The sequence below is a fragment of the Puma concolor genome, chromosome A2 (assembly GCF_028749965.1).
Source record: "Puma concolor isolate L17-30 chromosome A2, mPumCon1.1.hap2, whole genome shotgun sequence".
Lineage (NCBI taxonomy): Eukaryota > Metazoa > Chordata > Mammalia > Carnivora > Felidae > Puma > Puma concolor.
This window is the reverse complement of record NC_141668.1, coordinates 135268170-135284482: the sequence shown is the minus strand read 5'-3', so window position 1 is coordinate 135284482 and position 16313 is coordinate 135268170. Positions and strand designations below refer to the sequence as shown.

The following is a 16313-nucleotide window of genomic DNA, read 5'->3' as shown; positions in this document are numbered from 1 at the left end:
TTCTATCTTAAGTGGCAAGAATAAGGAGAGAAAATTAAGCCCAAAGAAAGGGGAAGAAAGGAAATAATAAAGATAAAAGGAAAAATGATAAAGGTCATAGCAGAAATTGATGAAATAGAAACCAAAAAAACAACAGAGAAAACCATTGAACCAAAAGCTGGTTCTTTGAAAAGCTCAATAGTGATTGACTTTTAGCCAGACTAATTAGAAAAAAAAGAGAAAGACATCAATTATTAATATCAGGATCAAAAGAAGTAACAACATTACAGACTGCACACATCAAAAGAGCAATAAGGAAATATTATGAACAACTATGCCCATAAATTTGACAACTAATAAAAAAGCATGCAGACTAGAAAGGAAGAAGTAAAACTAAGCAGATGCCATGATCATCTATAAAGAAAATTTGATGGAATCTACAAAAAGCTACCAAAAATGATAAGTGAGTTTAGAAAGGCTGTAGGATTCAAGAATAATACACAAAAACAATTGCATTTCTATAGAATTAGTAATGAACATTCAGAAACTGAGATAAAAAGATGTCACTTACGATTTTATAAAATAATATGGAAGACTTGGGGACAAATCTGACAAAAGATCTATATGCTGAAAACTATAATCACTGCTGAGAGAAATAAAAGATGACCGAAATATATGGGGATATATACTGTGTGCCATGGGACTGATGACTCCATACTTCTAGGTTGTCAATTTTTTCTATAGTAGTCTACAGACTGAGTGCAATCCTCATGAAAATCTTATTAGGTGTTTTTCATTTTGTTTTGTTTTGTTGTTTTTAGAAATTGTCAAGCTGACTCTAAAATTCATATGGAAATGTAAAAACAGAATAAACGAGACAACTTTGAAAAAGAACCATGCTAGAGTTTGTTTTGATTTTGAGACACAATATAAAGCTATAGTCATCAAAACAGTATGTCATGGGCATAAAGGTTGACAATTAACGAAACCAACTACAGAGTCCAGAAAAAAACTCATGCACATGTGGACAACTGATTTTTGAAAACGACTTTGGAAAACAGAGTGGCAGTACCTTAAAAAGTTAAGCATATCTGCCATGTGATCTAGCCATTCTGCTCCCAGGTATTTGCCCAAGAAAAAAGAAAGCATGTGTATAAACAATAACTTGTACATGAATGTTCATAGCAATTTTATTTGTAATTGTCCCCAATGAATGCATCATTTCGCAGTATATAAGTGTGGCAAATCATCTTACTGTACTCCATAAACTTGCTGTTCTATGTCAATTACATCTCAGTAAAGCTAGGAAAAAAACGAAAAAAAAAATCACAGGGGAATGGAAAAACAATTTAAGGTACCTCCATACAGTGGAATACTTCAGCAATAAAAAGGAATGGTCTACTGACACACCCAACAACAGAGATGCATCTCAAAATAATTATGCTCATTGAAAGAAGACCAGAAAGATTATCTGCCGTATGATTCCATCTATATACACCTCTAGAAAATGTAGACTATTGTGAAAAAAAAGCAGATTTGTAGTTGCTGGGTCTATTCACTCTCTTGATTTTGGTGACCAGCTCATGGCTATTATATATGTTAAGACTTAACAAAACTGCACACTTTAAATATGTGCATTCAATTATTTCTGATAAATGAGTTTTAACAAAAACTCTGCCCGTACCGAGTCCTCAATCATTTAAAGCTGTATGTGTGCAGTGAGCCATAATTAACATTCTGGAAGTTCAGGGGAGCTGTACCCTAATCCGTATACAGCCTGCCCCCTTGTCTTTCTAGGCTAGGCACCATCCAGCTGTCCTTGGTCACTGCTCGGATTTAGGGTGATGTATACGGACAGAAAGGGCTCCCCCCAGCCCCGGAAGTGGGCATGGACTTCCGGAACACTGAGACTACAACCTAGAATGGAGAAGCCAGGTTCCAGATGAGCATCTCTGGGTTCCCAGACCCCCTGCTCTGGCCAAGGGTGTGCTCTGAGGAGGCCAGAGTGGAGGCCTTGAAAGCAGTGATAGTCTGCAAGGTGGTAACATCTTGAGAATGTTCCATAGCAATTTGACACAGGTGCAACACCCAAGCATGGGATCATTTTTCTGGCAATTCATGTGTACTGAATTTTACAAAAGCAAGGTGTCCTCCAAAGATTAGATTAGACAGAAAACAATAAAGCACAAAACTCGTCCCTCACCACAGATAACTGGGACACTGCTTTAAAACACGTGGCTCTGAGCACAGGCCCCTAAATAAGATTGGTTTCGAATTATGATAGATGTAGGGCATACTGTATTAAAAAAGATTCCCAGCCTGACTTTTTTTGAGGTTTCAATCACAATCTGACTGATCCATCTCTGTGTCTTTCTGGGTTGTTCTGTGTGGGGGATTAGCTAGCTGCATTTAGGTAGTGGTAACTGTCTGTGAGCATGATTCCCCTGCAGATGACTGTCTTTCTCGCTCAGAATTTGAGAAGAGCAGCCTTTTGCTAAATTTTTAAAAAGCTTTTTTTTTTTTTTTTTTTTTTTATGGCAGGGTAGGAAGTACCAGTGAGAAAGATTATGCTTATTTTTCTTTGTTTGAACATGCAAGTATAGGCAATACCATTTCTTCCCCCAACTCCAGCCCGCCTGGAGTCATTCACTGAAAAATAACAAATAGGGTGCCTTACCTTGAGTACACAGGACTTTGCATTCAGGAAAAAAAGCTCCACGGTGGTTTTATCCTTCAAAAATGATATGCTCTCAATGTAAAACCTGGAAAACAGTACAGAAGTGTGTTTCTTCAGATTTTTTTCCTTCTCTCAGCATGATTTTATGTCTTCATTTGGCATCCCCAAAGGCGCAGAGGATTTTGAGGAACCAGGAAATGCTTGTGCTTTTTTTTTTCCTTTTAAAAGAAATCTGTAACCTGTATGTATATGTACATGCATGTACACATATATGCACATGAATGTAGACATATATGCACATAAAATCTCTTAACAGAGAGTTTTTGTGTGTTGGATGGCAAATTCAAGAGAAATCCAAAATGGTAACCAACTGCAAACCCAGCTTTCTCTGCGTTGCTCATTCTTTGACACATGTCTTGGGTGTTCATAATCCCTCAGGCAGCTTCAAAACAAAGCCCAGGTGAGCTTTGAAGGTTGAAAGTGGAAGTGGACTGAGTAAGAACTATATAATGGAACTGGGCGGTCTGCTCTGGCTGTCAGGCTTGAGGTGGGTGTGAGGGCCCCATGCCCACCTCACTCCTGTCCACCAGGCAAATTTCAATCACACCCTGCTCCTTCCTCGTCCTCCTTCCAGGCCAGGGTTTTCTCTTGGCTGGAAGCCAAGCCCTCAGTAGCACTTAACCTTGGACTTTTTTCATGCAAATCAGAGTATTCCAAGCCTACCCCATCCCCCTTGCCAGGGCCTTACTTAGCTCATTCAGTGTGTGAGGCCACAGACTGCATGCAGGTCCCTGCTCTAAGGAGAGCTCTCACAGCCCCTGTAAGGAGAGGAGGGGGTCCTTCCCTACCCCTCTGTTTTCAAAATCCTGAAAGGATGAGGCTGGCCAGTGAAGGCTGAGCTCTGGGGGGTTTGGGGGGAGGGTCAGTGGGCCAGCTGAGGCCCAGAAGTTTTTCTCAAGTGTTGGAGGCTCATTTGATGAATAATGCATGAAGAGACTTAACGCCCCAAGACAGCTCACTGGAAGAGGAACTTGCCCTCCGACTGGGGAGAGTGCAGATCTACCAGGGCTAAAGTGGCTTGGTGAGCCTGACCTTAGCTCTGCACCGTCATGACCTCATGACCGTTGCTGCGCATTTGTTCCCCACCTCCCTCCCCCCAACAATGACAGAATGTTGGATAAATACACGAACTTGGAAAGGACCACGAATGCTTTAATCACTGAGATGGCAAAATCATTTGAAAAATTCCATCTCTAACCAGAAAGAGAATAAATCCACTTATATTTTCACTAACAAGGGCTTATCTTCTAAGTGAGATTAATGAAGACTGATGCCTGCTAGGTTTGTGAGGGAGGAAAGTGAAGGACTAAGACAGGGAGAAAAATGTGGGGTTGGGGGAAACCAACCAGTTTCTGATATAAATCAGTTTCTGATCTAGATAGGGAGTCCCTCCCCCATCATTTATTAGCTGCGTGGCCTTGGGTAAGTTCATTAGTTTCTTTGTGTCTTTTCTAAAATGGGTGTCATGATTACGCTTATCTCATGGTTTGAGGGTTCGGAAAGGATTAAAGGACATAATATATGGAAAAGACTCAAAACATATTAACAATTGTTAATAAAACCCCACATTCTGGCACGTAATGCTTTGTGGCCCAGGGGTAAGTGACTCAAGCTTTGAGTCTAAGATCCCAGCCCTACAAGAGGCAGCAGCAGCTGGCCTCAGAGGCCCCCTTGCTTGGTGTCCATCAGGGCCGTGACTCACTTCCTTCTGCCCCAGTCAGCTCCTGCTGTGGACTTGCCCTTCTTTCTCTGCCTGGGTGCCTTTGCTCCTGCCTCCCTCTATCTCCACTGTTTGTCACTCCCTCTGAGCGAATGCAAGTCAATTGTTTGTCAATTCCTTATCCCACATTAGGAGCCTCTCTTGGGTTGATCTCTCCTCCTTCCAGGCCAGTTAACTCAACGGCTGTATCCTGAAGGAACTTCCAGGTCAACTCGGTGTTGGTGGTGGCAGTTTCCTGCTTTCTTTGCTTCTACATGGACTTTTACCCCTGTCAACAGATGTAGGTTTCTGGCTGGCAGCTATCACAGCTACTGTTTCTTCTGGCTAGCGATACACTCAGCGCTTTTCATGCATCGTTTGATTTCATTCTCGGAGAATCATCTCATTTAATCTGTAGTACAGCTGGATGCCATTGGTAGCAGGTGGCGAGGCCCTTTTACAGATGAGGAAACTGAGAGATGGAGATGTAAAGTCATCTTCCCCAAGCCATACAGGTAGGAAGTGGTGGAGCCACGATTCAAAGTAAGGCCTGTCAGACTTCAAAGTTCACATTCCAAATCACTATGATATAATACTTTCCTACAATAACAATCACAATGAAATGTAACATGCTTACAATGCCATGGGGCCCGAAGGAGGGATACAATTAACTCAGCTTATGAATCAGAAGGCTGCCAAGCTGAAATCCGGAGCACTAAGTGTCACAGGACACTAAATGTCCCCTTGGACAATTGAGCCGAGTCTTAAAGAATGCATGAGTTCACCAGGTAGCGAAGGGAGGAAAGGCATTCTAGGGAGAGGGCATTTCAGCCAGGCCAGTCCTCTGGCTAATTTTCATGAATTTAAGAAACCACATGCAGGGAGCTGGGTGGCTTAGCACCAAATCAGCTTGTGGCTTGTCTAACTCTGAACAGATAGCTTTATATCAGAAACTGGATTCACCTTGTTTCTGAAGCCTAAGCCCCTAACTATACCCTAGTTCCAGTAAACAGGTCCCTATCTTGTTTCCCACTACTTTCTGGCGACCTGCCCTGTTGCCTTCTACTTTTCTTCCTAGGCATCTGATTACCTGTTCTCTCAATCCAGAATCCTCTCCCTCCCCCAAGGGGGCCACTGTAATGACTTCATATTTATGGAGTGTATGAAAAGTGCGTATCGTCCTTTGGGAGAATGGCTCCCCAGGCACACCTCTCAACACGTATCGTGAAGTGAAAACAAAATTCAGGGCTTCTTAATGAAATAAAACCAACTCTCCCAGACTCATAAAATAAAGACCTTTTGTTTCAGCCGCTTTTTGGCAAAAGGCTACTGTTTCCTTTCTGAACACTTACTTTGAGTGATTTCACCAAGATTTTGTGAAGTTCACACTTGCGGTTACATTTTCAGCCTCGAAATGAACTCAGGCTATTTGACTTGGTATATGTTTTATAGACAAACCTCATACAGCTTAGTAACTACAATTTTTTTGAGAAGAAAATTTGCTTGAGCCATTTGCTTGGAGAGGTTTTGTCTCTAATGTGTGTGCTCCCTCCAATAGTGGTCTTTGTTCCTTCTTGATGGGACAGGTGTTCACCTAACCATTCATCAATGGTAACAGAACAATGGTAACACTTCAGGGGTGTGATAAAGATGGCTCGGGGGAGAGGGAAGACTGTCCAATGACAACACATGTGTGGCAAAAAGCAGAACATGGGAATTGTTTGGAATGGGCCACTTGTCAATAGTCACTTACGTGTAGGTGGCCAATATTTTCCTGTTGGGGCATTTATTCACAGAGATCAAAAGTCAACACCATAAAGCGGGGAAGAGACTACTTTGAGCTTCGTCCTGGGGCCTTGAACCAGCCACCTGGGATCTCAGGGCTCACTTTCTTTACTTGACCACATACCAGAGAAATGAGATGTTTCTACATGTGCTCAACATAATGGGCGGTAGGCCATGCAGCAGTCAATGAGTGGTGGTGATTATTACAGTACTATTATTATTCCTCCATTGATGGGACGATAACAAAAGGCCTTGACTGAGTTGGGAAACTTTTTAAAACTTCAGCAGGTTATCTTTCCTAAGCTCTCTCTCTCAAGGAAACAAAATGCTCTCAAAGTGTCCATTTTAATCGAGAATAGGAAAATGCTGTGAAACAGCAGTCCTTCGGACCAGTTACAACTTGTTCTCTCCAACTGAGCATATTTTGTCTTCCAAGGCTTCCTTATGTCTCAGTGATATCTTTGAAGATGGTGAATCGGGCAAGAATTGCTCAATTACTTTGCATTTTGAACAACGCTGAGCTTGTGACTGGCATCCCGCGAGGGGCCTCCTTCTGGGTTTCAGTCCATCATTGTGGGTAATTTCAGGCACTCACTGTGGCCGCGGGCCTAAGGAGATTCCTATCAGATCCCAATCCACATTCTGAGCAGGGAGATCTCTGCTTATTGCTTATAATGACCCTGCAACCTCCTAGTCTCGCTTTGTAACACATGCTGAAGACAGCAGAGTAATTTAAGATGTACTGCACTTTCTCGAAGCTATTACGCAGGGCTTGTGGGAGTCTCAGATGCTCCTTTTATCTCTGGGAGGGGTGCAGTCTGTGAGAATTCCCCAAGGAAAGCACTGTTTGCTTCCACAATGTCCTCCCCCGCCAGGAAGACGCTCTCTCACTTCTGAATTTCTCTAGGAGAACCAGAGAGAGCCCTCTAGGGGAGCCTGTAGGAACCTGCCCTGTCGCTCCACTGCCACGCTGTGGCTCTTTGTGAGCTGCAGGAGGAAGGGCTGGAGGCCCAGGAGGGTAAGGGCCTTGCTGTGACCTGTTGGAAAGGCGAGGAAGTCTCCAGCCCCAGGCAATCTGAAGTATCCAAGTGCTTGCCTCTTCCCTTCAAAACTGCAAAACAGTCTGCTCCTGTCCTCCCTGAAGAAGGTAGGGACACAGGCTTGGAGAAGGAGGCAGGAAGAGAGGCAGGGGAGGTAAGATGGATAGGGTGGGGACAGCTGGGCACCGTGAATGATGAACATGGAATGATGAGATCCTCTACCCAGGGCAAAAGTGACCTAAGCCAGACGGTCTCAAACCTTCCACATTCAAAGACTGTATGTATATCACATCATGACATTTTTTTTTCATTCATTCAACAGTGTCTGTCATTTATACCATAAAAATCATTAACATTTACTGAGGGTCCACCTTATATGTTTACAGGTTTAATCCTCCAACAACAAGGTCCATTTTACAGCTGAGGAAAATAGGCCCAATAGAGGGTGCAAAACACCACAGAGCTAATAAATGGAAGAGTCGGGATTCAAACCCAGGAATGATGCCGAAGCACTGATTTTCGGTAGGTGGACTGGGGTGCCTCTGGCAATGCTTAAGACATTTTTTGGATTACCTTGACTTACAGGGCATGCTGGCACCTAGTTGGCGGAAGCCTGGGACCCTGCAAACATCCTACAATCCAGTATAACTGCCCATGACAAAGAATTACCTGCCCCAAATGTCAATAGTGCTGCTATTAAGAAACTCTGTGCTGAAGGCCAAGCTTTAACTTCTGCACCCTACAGCTCTTTGCACAAGTCAGATTACTCATTCTTTCCTTCTGCCCTTTCAATGTCACCCTGAGGACCGGTTATGTAGGAGAGGGAGCCGATTCCCACAAACGAGGTCTGCTTTTGATCAGAAAGCACACTGAGGAACATAATCCTGTAAGAAACTGCAGTTGGGATTGGGAACGAGTTTTGAGGTGTTCTGTGTCTTTCTGGAGCTCTCCTATGAATTAGGATGTTGGATCCTCACAGATGGAGGCCTCTAACAAGTGCCTGGAAATTCAAGACGGGTTATGCCATTTAGGAGGTCACGGTCAATATTAAGGCAATTAACAGTCACACTGTCCAGGTTCTGGGATATTGCGCGCTCAGATGGGAGTGTGGTGGGTGGCCCAGAGCACCAGCTGACCCCACACATCTGCTCAAAGAATCTCTGCTGGGCCCACACTAGGAGGAATCAGCTATTCCTCTGGGCTTTTGATCACATTCCTCCTTGAGGAGATAAACTTTGCTGTCTTCTCCTGCTCTTTGATAGCTTTAAAATAACTCAAGGTTAGCCACTCACAAACTTTCTAACTTCTCTTGCTTTTATCAATCGTAATGCTTACATTAAAAAAAAGTGCTTAAGTAATGTGTTCACTGTAGGAAAAAACATATATAGATAAACAAAAAGGCAAAAGAAAAAAAAAATCATTCCCATAATCATTCTACCCAGAGATTAACTACTGTTGACATTTTACACTTTTCCCCTACTCATAGATTTTACACAAGTGCAATCATGTTGCACATATTGTTTTGGGGTCTGCTTGAATATATTGGGGTGTCTTTCCATAGTAACAAGTCTCTTTTTTCACCAGTCTCTTTTTTTTTTTAAACCTGTTGTGTTGTATTCCATATATGTATTTGACTTTCTTAAAAAAAAAAAAAAAATCAGGTGGAATGATGGGGACCCACAGGTTACAGTCATGATGCTTCCTTGAGTTTAACTCTTTTTTTTAATTAAAAAAAATTTTTAATGCTTATTTATTGTTGAGAGAGAGAAAGGCAGAGTGTGAGTGGGGAGCGGGAGAGGGAGAAGGAGACACAGAATCCCAAGCAGGCTCCAGGCTCTGAGCTGTCAGCACTGAGTCCAACGTGGGGCTTGAACTCATGAACTGTGAGATCATGACCTGAGCTGAGGTCGGATGCTTAACCAATTGAACCACCCCGGCGCCCCAAGTTTAGCTCTTATTTAAAGGCTGAGTGTTCCAGAACCAGGCCAGGGGGTGCTGAAAGCCCGAGAAAGTCTTTCAAATGCTCCATATTTTCAGCAACTTTGACAGAAATGGAGTGGTTTCCCTCCCATCCCCCACATTTCTACTACTCTCCAATGAACACAGAGAGTTCTCAGCCCTGGGTGTTACAGACAACACTTTAAGGGTTACCTCTGAATGGCCAGTTACAGTCCTGGGGCATAGCAGAGGTGACTTGGAAAGAGGAGGAGGAAAAGCAGGGAGGAGGAGATGGAAGACCAGAAAGGGAGGGGGTGGGGGAGCAAGCAAGAAGCAGTCTAAGAATAAGGGAGTGCAAGACCCTGAGACACTGCTTTGTGTGGAGCTGGGTGGTACCAGCCTGAGCCACCTCCGCCTGCCCTCCCCAGAGGGGATGGGAGGTTTTCCAATGAGGTCACGCCAAGTCCCTGCTCTCTGATTTAAATGCTTGTGTGCTCACTCACTATCAAGCTTTTCAAATGCTCACATCTGGGTTGCATTACCAAAGAGGCCCATGTGTTTGCAGAAGATAATTTACAGCAGCAAATAACAACCCCTGGCCTGGGGAAGTCCCCCGCAACCGGGGGAGTTTGGACTCACATGGAAATAGAGAATTGGTTCCATGAATTACGGTGCAGAAATAAATGATGGGGCCTCTATACACCCATGTGGCACACATGTATTTAGCAGTATCACTGAGCTTTTATAACTAAAGAAAAGACAAAGGTTTAATCCTGAAGTTCATAAAGGGAAAGCTAAGTGCCCTCACCTTCAATGTTTTCTTTCTTCCATGCAGAAGCAGCACGTGTTTTTGAGCTGCTCCCTGCGTCCTGGGGGAAACTAACCAAGAGAAAGTCGCCCTCTCCCCGAGACCCCCCTCTCTGACTGCAGGACCCCAATGTTTAGCTTAGGACTCAGTGAGATGATGCATGTCAAATATTTAGCCCAGTGCCCTCCATAGGGTTAATACTACATTTCAATAGAGAGAAAACTTCTTGAGAGCAAAACCGTATGGTATTTTTCTTTTTCATAAACACTACAACTTTTTAAAAATTGATATTTTCTTATATCTTTATAGCACTTTGCAAAATTATTTTGTATCCCAATCTCTCTTTATTTGTCACACCAACTTGAACAATACCTTACTCACTGTCTTTAGTGCACCATATCGGAATCTGGGCCAGAATGTGGGGGATTTGGGAGTTGGAGGGGTGTGACCGTATAGTTTGAGAAATTCCTAGGACGATTCAGAAATGTGCCCCCTCTCCCTCTGGGGAAGTACTGGAATGAAACGTACTTAAAAAAAAAAAAAATCTAATCTCTTTTATTAAAGTGATCAATTGTTCACTGTGAGAATGCCATAACTTACTGAACCTATCTTCATTGTTGGCATTTGGATATTTCTAATTGTTTGCAACAAAAATAACAGGGATGCATATCCTTGTAATGTGCTACCACTGTAGGGAATCCTTTCTCATTGTGCATTAACTACTTGGTGACTGTACCTCAGTGACTGCTCTCAGTTATGAAATGAGTAAATCACAGGGATGGAAGGTACAACATGGGCAATATGGTCAGCTGTATTGTAACAGCGCTCTATGGTGACAGAGGGTAGCTACCCTTGTGGTGAGCCCAGCATAATGTATAGAGTTGTCAAATCACTATGTTGTACACTTGCAATTGATGTAACATTGTGTGTCAACTATAGTTCAATTAAAAAAAAAAAAAAAAAAAAAAGAGGTCCTGCGTATTTCCAGAGGCTCCTGTAATGACCAATATCCAAACAAAACCAAAAGCCATCTTTTGTTCTATTCTTCACTGACTAAATGTGTAGCCAACTCAGGCAAGACCTCGAGGGTTATTGGCGGTGTCTACTGGGATAGAACTCCCACCAACAGTTTTGTTCTCTCAAAAGAGAAGGCTAGAGGCCCTCTGGGAGGCACTGGACTTCACAGGGATGCATGTAATCCCCTTCCTGAGATCTCCAGAGAATGACATTCCACTAAGTGACCTCCATCAGTTAATTCTTTGTGTGCTTTTGCCTTATCATTCCTTTAATTAAGTTGCAGTAACAACAAGTACTTAATTGGAATAATAACAAAGACTATTATGATCTCACTGTACTGTTGGGAGGAAAAATTACGCAAATAATTAAAAAGTTGATAAGGGTTTTAAACATGCAAGTAGTTAGGGGAAGTAATGGCTTGTGATTATGGGACACTCTCGAGATAACACTCAAGTAAGTGCTGAAAACTCACAGAATGAGTAGCAGGCTACTTGGGTATCTCAGGAACCTGCTTCGAAAAGATAGGACTGCCTTATGAATGACTGAACAGGAAGGAAGACAGAGCTTTCTCCCCTCTTATTTTGAGACCAAAACTAGACCAGATATCAGCTGTTCAAGAACGAGTTCACAGTCTGGTGACTAAATAAATGGTAGTTGTTAAGTTCTCCAAAGACAAAGGGTTTTGCTGAGGAGGTATGCTGCGTAAATACTACATGTGTGCGCAAAGATAAAAAACCAAGGATGTTAGGGCGCCTGGGTGGCTCAATTGGTTAGGCATCTGACTTCAGCTCAGGTCATGATTTTGCTGTTCCTGAGTTGGAGTCTTGCATCAGGCTCTGGGCTGACAGCTCAGAGCCTGGAGCCTGTTTCAGATTCTGCATCTCCCTCTCTCTCTCTGCCCCTTCCACATTCACACTCTGTCTCTCTCAAAAATAAACATTAGGGGCGCCTGGGTGGCGCAGTCGGTTAAGCGTCCGACTTCAGCCAGGTCACGATCTCGCGGCCCGTGGGTTCGAGCCCCACATCAGGCTCTGGGCTGATGGCTCAGAGCCTGGAGCCTGTTTCCGATTCTGTGTCTCCCTCTCTCTCTGCCCCTCCCCCGTTCATGCTCTGTCTCTCTCTGTCTCAAAAATAAACAAACGTTGAAAAAAAAAAAATTAAAAATAAATAAATAAATAAATAAACATTAAAAAAAATTTTTTTAAAATTAAAACAAGATTTAAAAAAAAAGCAAGGATGTTAAGTGCAGCCTACATTCACATACACATAATTGGAAGCAGCCTAGGTGCTTCATACGGGACTGGACACCTCAATTACGAAAGTGCAAAGAAATAAAGTAGATTTTTACATAAACGAGGAAAAATCTCCAGGTAAAAACAAAGTAAGTCACCAGTAACTATCATCCTTACTTTTCTCTAAGAATAATAGGGAGCTGGAGGTAGAGGGGAGGGAGGAAGGCTGGGGAGAGAGAGTAATTTCATGTCATTTGAAATGTTTACAGTGACACTATAACATTTTGTGAAAAAATATATTGATGTTGGGCCACTGCTCAGACACAAGATGAAAATTTCTCTCTTCTCTGCCCCCTGCTTAATTACTAATACTCACTTTTTCCTATTGCTCGCTAGTTTGTGTTTGCCCTTTTCTCCATTTCCACGAACACACACACTCATGTCTCTTTCCAGGAAAGTCCTGTGTTTTTCTTTAGGATTTCCACCCATTTCCCCACACCAGCTGTGCTCCTGGACAAATCACCATTTATGTGACCTCCTTCCTGGGTTTCAAAAATATGATTTCTGGTGACATGAAAGAAATTCTAGGCCAGCGTGCAGAGCGAAAAGCAAAAAACAAATTGGGGATCATCCATACTTTATTTACTGAGTAAGGAGCACTTATCATCCACAATCGCCATCAATTCATATAAAACAAGATACTTAAGCAAAGATGGGACAGCTTATTACCACACTTTGGATTTAATGTAGCAGACTCAAGTGAAAATTTTGTTAAAAAGCGTGTAAATCAATATGATTTTGTTAGGTAATCATAGTATATAAATTCTAAAATTTTTTTTTCAACGTTTATTTATTTTTGGGACAGAGAGAGACAGAGCATGAACGGGGGAGGGGCAGAGAGAGAGGGAGACACAGAATCGGAAACAGGCTCCAGGCTCTGAGCCATCAGCCCAGAGCCCGACGCGGGGCTCGAACTCCCGGACCGCGAGATCGTGACCTGGCTGAAGTCAGACGCCAACCAACTGCGCCACCCAGGCGCCCCATAGTATATAAATTCTAAAAAAGGATAATAAGAAGCTTCCACGATGATGTCATAAAACAAAGCATATTTCTTTCTTTCTTTTTTTAGTTTTGCTATCAAAATGATAAAAGGATCTGCTTCTGAACTAGACTGTCTAATGTGGGGCTTGAACTCACGACCCAGAGATCAAGAGCTGCATGCCCTACCGACTGAGACAGCCAGGTGCCTCAAACAAAGCATATTTCAACATCCAAAAAATAACACAAGCCCAGAATACAGAAACATGCTTTAGGTTGATCTAGCGTTACGAAAGCTTATTTAGATTCCTGGGAAATCTACTACCTTACCTTGTTTTACCATATTTGGCTTCAGACAAAGAAGACAAGTTATCATGAAATTTATCATCAAATTCAGGTAGTGAGAAGAGTGGCTAATGCACAAAAAGGGGCTTTCAGCAAGACTGGTAGTGTTTTATTTCTTAAACTAGGCACAGTAACACAAGTGTTAATTTTTATAACATTGTATTTATCGTAGAGTGTGCATATTTCATGTGGAAAAACATTCCCATCATGGGCGGGCTCTAAGAAATCACTGTTTGAGTTGAATGTATCCATTTCTGGAGGAAACATACATGGAGGCCCATAGGTATGGGTAAGTGAATTTCCTAATTAAGCAGAGCTCAGAGAACAGGTCAAGGACTCCTTACATCTTTCTCAGCAATCTCTCTGCCTGCAAGCTGAATTCAGATTTCTGTACGGTTAAGATAATTCTTTCCATGAGCATTTGTTTGCATTTTATCGCCTATTCAAACTAAGGTGTGAAATTGTATAAAATTCAATCCTTTCCACAGTCTAGGAAATGTCCATACATAACATGTAACAGTAAATGTTTGCCATATTTCAAATGAAAAAAATGCTAAAGGTATGTTGAGTCAGAAACAAGTTATGTACTAAAATACAATGTATTTTTCACCTTTAAGTTGATCCAGAGGACTTTGAGGAATAAAGGAAGGTGATTCTACCCTTCATCTTCAAAGAAAACAATCCTACACGGTATCTATGGCAACTTAGTCTCCAGACTAAGACAGTAGAGAATCTTTTTCACATAATGTTTTGATGGGTCTGTTCTTTTTTTTATTCTCTAGTGGATCACAGATTTTTTTTTTTTTAAGGGAGGTGAGAATGCCGGATGTTTCTATCGATACCTACCTCACAGCGAAATGCAAAATGGTTGCGCCTGGTTTCTTGGGCAGATCATGGTCAAGAACTCGGTGATCTAACTGTAGCCAGTTCTGCTGACCTCTGTGAGAGTAAAGCAAAGAAAAAAGATCAAACAGAAGTCAGAGAAAGGTTCAATAACACACAGGGTTGGCAAAGCTGTGGGGAAAGTGTCATACACGGATGGTAGGTGTATAACCTGTTACAACTGGTACTAAGACCAATTTAACAATTACTATCTAAATTATAAAAGCATCTGCCTCTGAACTAGACTGTCCACGTGCAAGAGTTTAGCAAGATAAACTTGTGCATGTGAAAAATGGCCTAAGTATAAAGTCACTTTAGCATTGGTTGTAAGAGGAAAAAGGCTCAAAACAACCTATACATGTCCAACAAGGTCATGTTTAAAAAAAATAATTTAAACTGAGAAATAATATACAATGTAGCCACACAAAAGAGGGAGAGTATGTTTACAAACCTATTTTTAACAATTCCAGACATGGTGTTGAATGGAAAAGCAAGATGCATGACTGTGAGTACAGAACATAGCCCTTTTAAAATTAAAAAACACATACACACACATATATAAAATATCTCTGAGATGATAAATAAGAGACTAACACTGGGTGCCTTTGGAGGTAAAAAGAAAACTAATTGAACCTTAATACATTAATCTTTAAATTCTTATTAAATATGATATATGAATATTTTAGATAGTCAAGAAGGAGAAAACTGGTTTAATGAAATCATCGGACACATATAACAGTACTACAGTTTCTTTTTTTTTTTTTTTTCAAAGTTTATTTATTTTTGGGACAGAGAGAGACAGAGCATGAATGGGGGAGGGGCAGAGAGAGAGGGAGACACAGAATTGGAAACAGGCTCCAGGCTCTGAGCCATCAGCCCAGAGCCTGACGCGGGGCTCGAACTCACGGACCGCGAGATTGTGACCTGGCTGAAGTCGGACGCTTAACCAACTGCGCCACCCAGGCGCCCCTATAGTTTCTTTAAAAGTACAGGGTCAAAGGCTCTCTGAGTGCTGTTTCTATACGTATATTATGGACCTCCTAATATTTAAGCTTGTATTTGTTTATTTACTCAAAAGCCTAAAGTTCATGGATATAAACAGTTCTCCTTAAATTGTGACCTCTCAGGGATTAAAAGGATTGATGATTTGGGATCATTTCCATGACTTTTCCAACGCTGTCCAACCAGTTGGGCCATTTTAGACTGTATTCCCAGAAGGCATAGACTCCATTTTGCTTGCTTATGTAAAACTCAAAAACATGCAAATAGTGATGGGGTGTAAAATTATAATAAAACCTGTAATGGGCCAGAAGATATTTTCCAACCTATTTTGGTCTTTGAGTAAATAATTTTTAACTCAGAAAACTCTAAGCTGTAGTCATTTTAAGTAGATAGGAAATACTAATAATAGTAATAATAAAGAAGAAGAGGAAGAAGAAGAGGGAAAAAAAGGAGGAGAAGGAGAATGGAGGAGGAGGAGGAGGAGGAGGAGAAAGAAAATGGAAGAGAATGGAGGAGGAAAAAAATGGAGGAGAATGGAGGAGGAGGAGGAGAGTGAAAGAGGACGAGAGTGAAAGAGGAGGAGGAGGAAGAGGAGAATGGAGGAGGAGGAGGAGGAGGAGGAGGAGGAGGAGGAGGAGAAAGAGAATGGAAGAGAATGGAGGAGGAAAAAATAATGGAGGAGAATGGAGGAGGAGGAGGAGAGTGAAAGAGGACGAGAGTGAAAGAGGAGGAGGAGGAAGAGGAGAATGGAGGAGGAGGAGGAGGAGGAGAGTGAAAGAGGAGGAGGAGGAAGAGGAGAATGGAGAAGGAG

General features: G+C 42.1%; 1 protein-coding gene across 11 annotated transcripts in view; it reads right to left on the bottom strand.

Moving 5' to 3' along the window:
• The window catches only part of FRMD4B (FERM domain containing 4B), a 425720-nt gene that overhangs the window by 101127 nt on the left and 308280 nt on the right, over positions 1–16313 (bottom strand). For all 11 annotated transcript variants that reach the window (XM_086680927.1, XM_086680929.1, XM_086680961.1 and 8 more), the window contains 2 exons: positions 14465–14557; positions 2657–2741 (listed from right to left, as the gene is read on the bottom strand). In XM_086680927.1, the coding sequence (XP_086537053.1) occupies positions 2657–2741; positions 14465–14557 (178 nt within the window). The remainder of the gene's footprint in view (positions 1–2656; positions 2742–14464; positions 14558–16313) is intronic.